Raw genomic sequence first — 4,667 nt, 5'->3', positions numbered from 1 at the left:
CTTCAAGCCAGGAACATATAGAACCCCAGTTATTACTGCATTTCTTCCATCTTCCTTCTTGACCATTACATCACCAATTCCTTCTGCTGAGATGTGTCTATCATCAGCAAACCTGACTCCACTTTTCTTGTTCTCATCAAGATTGATCAACCAATCTTTGTGACCAGTCACATGGTTAGAACACCCTGAATCAATGTACCATATTTCAGAATGTTTGTTACCTTCTTTTGCTAGCATCATCAAAGAGACATGTTCTTCATCTGATTCCTGATTCTCTTTAGCCAAGGTAGCCTCATTACTTGGTGCCTTACATTCAGAGGAGAAGTGACCAATCTTGTTGCAATTGAAGCACCTCAAGGACTTCCTGTCCACCCTTCTCTTGCCTCCTCTCCAATTCTGTGAACCTCTTCTTATGGATGTTTCTGATTGCTCACCCCCTTCTAAGCTCAAGACTTGTTTCCCTGAACCAGTAGAAGCACCTCTGAATCTTCCTCTTCCTCGAGTTCCCCTTTTGTAGAAACCTCCTTTCTTCCATGTTTGTGCTTGAAGCACCTGATCATGTGATCTTTCACCAGATCTCTCCATCATTCTCTGCTCATGTGCTTCTAAGGACCCCTGCAACTCTTCAACCTTCAGGATTGCTAAATTCTTTGATTCTTCTATTGCCACAACAATGTGATCAAATCTTGGTGCTAGGGTGCGGAGAATTTTCTCCACAATTGTTTGATCTGTGATTGTCTCACCAGAAGCCTTCATTTGATTAGTGATGACAATCACTCTATTGAAGAATTCTGCTACCTTCTCATTCACTTCCATCTGCATCAATTCATATTGACGCCTTAAGGTTTGCAATCTCACCTTCTTCAATTGGTGTGCACCCTTGTTGCAAGCTTCAAGAATCTGCCATGCTTCTCTTGCTGTCATTGCAGAGGCTATCTTCTCAAAGTGTGCATTGTCAACACATTGATGCAAGAAGAACATAGCCTTGTTGTCTTTCTTCTGATTTTCTCTATGCATTGCCCTCAAAGCATCTGTAGCACCTTTTGCAAGTGCAGGGTATCCTTCTTCAACCACCTCACGCACCTCTTGGTATGCAAAGATCACCTTCATTTGGATATGCCATTTATTCCAATTCTTGCCGTCGAGGATGGGGAGATTTGCATGGAAACTTCCATTCGTTGGTCCCATGGTGAAATCAGCTCTTGATACCAGTTTGTTAGAGAAGAATTAAGAAGAAAGGAAGAGAGGGATGAGTAGAATGAATGTGCTTCTTTGTATATTGAATGTATATGAATCAAAAACACCAAACTTACTATATATAGCAAGCTTTCTAACCAATTCAACTAACTGACTTTCCTAATATAGAAACTTCTGCAACTACTTTACCTAAGTTTTGAATTACACTTATTTTAACAAAAAGTAAATTTTCAATGGTCCAGATTTTTTTAAATTAAATAATTTAAGAAAATTCACCCCCTAACATTGTCATTACCGGAGAGGAATAGTGTTCCTTGTTTTGTAGCTTGCTTGACTTGCAAGTTTCTTTCCATTCACAGGTTATGTCAAACCAAGAAGCAGTGGACTCTATTAGACAAATTAAAGATGCTCAAGCAGCAGCAAAGCACTTAATAGAAGATGCTATTTCCAAGAAAAGTAAGGATGATATATCGTGCATAGTTGTCAAGTTCCAATGACATATATGTTTAAGGAAAAGCTGAGAATAGTGGGGTGGCCATGGACAGTATTAAGTAAGGGTTGATGTTTGTATATCAAATGAACTTGTTCTTTTCTAAGTTGATCACCATCTTATTGGTCTTTATTTTCTGTTTGATTCAGTTAACTGCAAGATTGTTTTTTAAGTGAGGAAGTTGTTCATTTGATAATTTGCATCATGATCTTATTCTAATAAATGATGCAAGTACATAAAGTTGTACTTGAGTTGCTTACTTCAGAGATAATTTGCATCATAATCTTATAAAAGTTTGTAAATAATATAATATACTTGTGAGATGACTTTCAAGTTTTCTCATTCTTTCCAAAAACAAACTCGTAAATGGAATACAAATTTAGGAGAACTGTTAGTTTCATGTTACTCATTCCTGTTATAACTTCATGACAGGAAATAGCACCTAATCCGTTGCTATTCTTCTCTTATAACTCTGTGACATGAGTTTCAATTAAATTACACAAACTATTATTCATTTTTTTATACCTATGTAAATCTCCCATATTTTATACTCTCGTTACACTGACCACCATTGCATAAGAAATAAGTGTAATTTTTTAAACAAAAAATGTGATAAATGCAATTAACTTAAACAAAACATTATATATTATGGATGCAAGTCCAAATAATATATGAGTCAATATTTTTCTTTATTATTTTTGGTTCGTTACACTATATTATAAGAACGATTTAAACAATATTTCTTTAGAATTGTCGATGCATTTTGTAACAAAAAATAATAAAGATACATTGATTTGTATATTATTTAGACTTTCTACCCAATATATGTTTTGTTTAACTTAATTGCATTAATCACATTTTTTGTTTAAAAGATTACACTTATTTCTTATGCAGAGAAAGTATAAAAATTATGGGAGGTTTATGTAGATGTAAAAAAGTTATGGGTAATTTATGTAATTTCATTAAAACTCAGGGTGTCAGTATAATTTACTCATTTATTTATTTATGAATCTTTTGGTTTTATAATGCCAAAAGTCTGCTACACTAATACCTTTATTTTATAATGCCAAAACAATTGTCAAATTTAATTGTACAAATATCATTTTCTATTTGTCTTTTAATATTTTTTTCAAAACAATACAAATATTATTAAATAGTTAAAAATATAGAGAAAAAATTATTTATCATGATTAACTTATCTTTTTTCTCAGTCATCAATAGTTTTTATTTTTTAATCAAATGTCACCCAACCCATGCTTGTCATTCAAATCAAAATTCACTAAATATTTAGTTAGTAAGTAGTTGAAATATAAACAATAGAGTTAAAGAAAGTTAATAAATAATTTCTTAATAATGAGCTTTAAAAAATCAAATTACATCAATATTTTTAATACATAAAGTTATATTATATCACAATTTTATTTAAATTTTGATAGATTTTAAAACATTAAACGCATTAGCCACTCGCATTGCCCTATACAAATGCCACCTACCTTCAAGGTTCAACAAATTGACTAAAAATGTATTATATCAACAAAATGGATTATACACGCTTACTCATTCTACTGTTTAAAATCTATGCATTGACAATGTAATTTTTTTTACACTATTGACATATCATTCACCGTTAATTTATATTACTTTTGTATGAGAGTCAGTAATAATTAATAAATCAATGATGAATGATTTACTGACAATATAAAAAACATTTACATTGTCAATATACATATTAAATCATTTTGTTATCACATGATCTATTATGCCAATTTTATGTTTTGAAGATGGCTTGTGTAAGAGAAAATAAAATGCGGTCGTTGATAGTTTTTAATTAGTTTGATTTATTGAGGTGTTTGAGGTTTTTAGTATTATTGATAGATGGAGTTTTTTTGTTTCCCATAGGTATTCTTACACGTGAGATAATTCTGTCTGAGTCGGGAACATCCATAGGTACGCATACAGGGCTAACTCTCTCAGCGAGTATTTTATTCATCCACAATACTCGAACCCGAAACCTTACTTAAGGGGAATCAAACATGTACCACTTAAAAATGGTACTAAGAAAAAGAGAAAGGGAAGTTAAAAATATGAAAATGGTATTTCTGACATTTAAAAATATAGTTATAAATATTAAAAATGGGTTATGAAATTCAATCATCTTTATGTTTTCAAGATATTCACCATTTTCTTTTCAGGGGTTCTAGATCTGCCCAGTGTTTATCCAAAATACGTGGCCGAATTCTTTCTATGTTATGCAACCCACTATTACTATTTGTGTGATATAATTAAATAATTAATATTATAATCTATCTATTAACAATATAATAAAATAAACTCTCTCATGCCACGTCACTTTCTCATTCCCTCGTGCCACATGTCACTTTCTCTTTCCCTCATGGCACGTCACTTTCTCCTTACATTTTTTTCTTTCATGCCACATGTCACCTCCTCCTCGCATATTTTTCTTCATACTTTTTATATATTATATATTTTATATGTTAATAATAATTTAATATTAATTAGTGATTAGTTCATGTCGCTACCCTACTAAAATTGAGTGTTTACAACATCTATGTTTTGTTATGTTAAAAATTAGTAGTCAATGAACATTACATGAAATTCAAATCATTTTTCACATTCAAATTATTTATTTACATTAATATCTATATAATTTAATGTTTACCATTAATATAAGAATAATTGTACTTTTCACCTCATCAAAGTTTTTTGACATTTTTCGCATTGAATTTTAATATACAGTTCTTTGAATTTTAATTTTTCTCTATTAACAACATAATAAAAAAAACTTCCTTATGCCACATGTCAATTTCTCCTTACATTTTTTCCTTCATGTCACATGTCACGTCCTCCTCACAATTTTTTCCTTCCTACTTTTTATATATTTTATATGTTAATAATAATTTAATACTAATTACAGAAAATTCAAATTAAAAAATATCAATTTATTTTTCTTATGTGCTTA

General features: G+C 30.9%; 1 protein-coding gene across 1 annotated transcript in view; it reads left to right on the top strand.

Moving 5' to 3' along the window:
* LOC109355174 (probable protein phosphatase 2C 58) overlaps positions 1-1,875 on the top strand; it is a 24,132-nt gene extending 22,257 nt beyond the window's left edge. Inside the window, exon 7 of the mRNA XM_019598163.1 lies at positions 1,557-1,875. Within this exon, the coding sequence (XP_019453708.1) occupies positions 1,557-1,694 (138 nt within the window). The 3' untranslated portion in view covers positions 1,695-1,875. The remainder of the gene's footprint in view (positions 1-1,556) is intronic.

Source organism: Lupinus angustifolius, chromosome LG08, assembly GCF_001865875.1.
Source record: "Lupinus angustifolius cultivar Tanjil chromosome LG08, LupAngTanjil_v1.0, whole genome shotgun sequence".
In the NCBI taxonomy this organism is placed as follows: Eukaryota; Viridiplantae; Streptophyta; class Magnoliopsida; order Fabales; family Fabaceae; genus Lupinus; species Lupinus angustifolius.
This window is presented reverse-complemented; position numbering and strand designations above follow the sequence as displayed.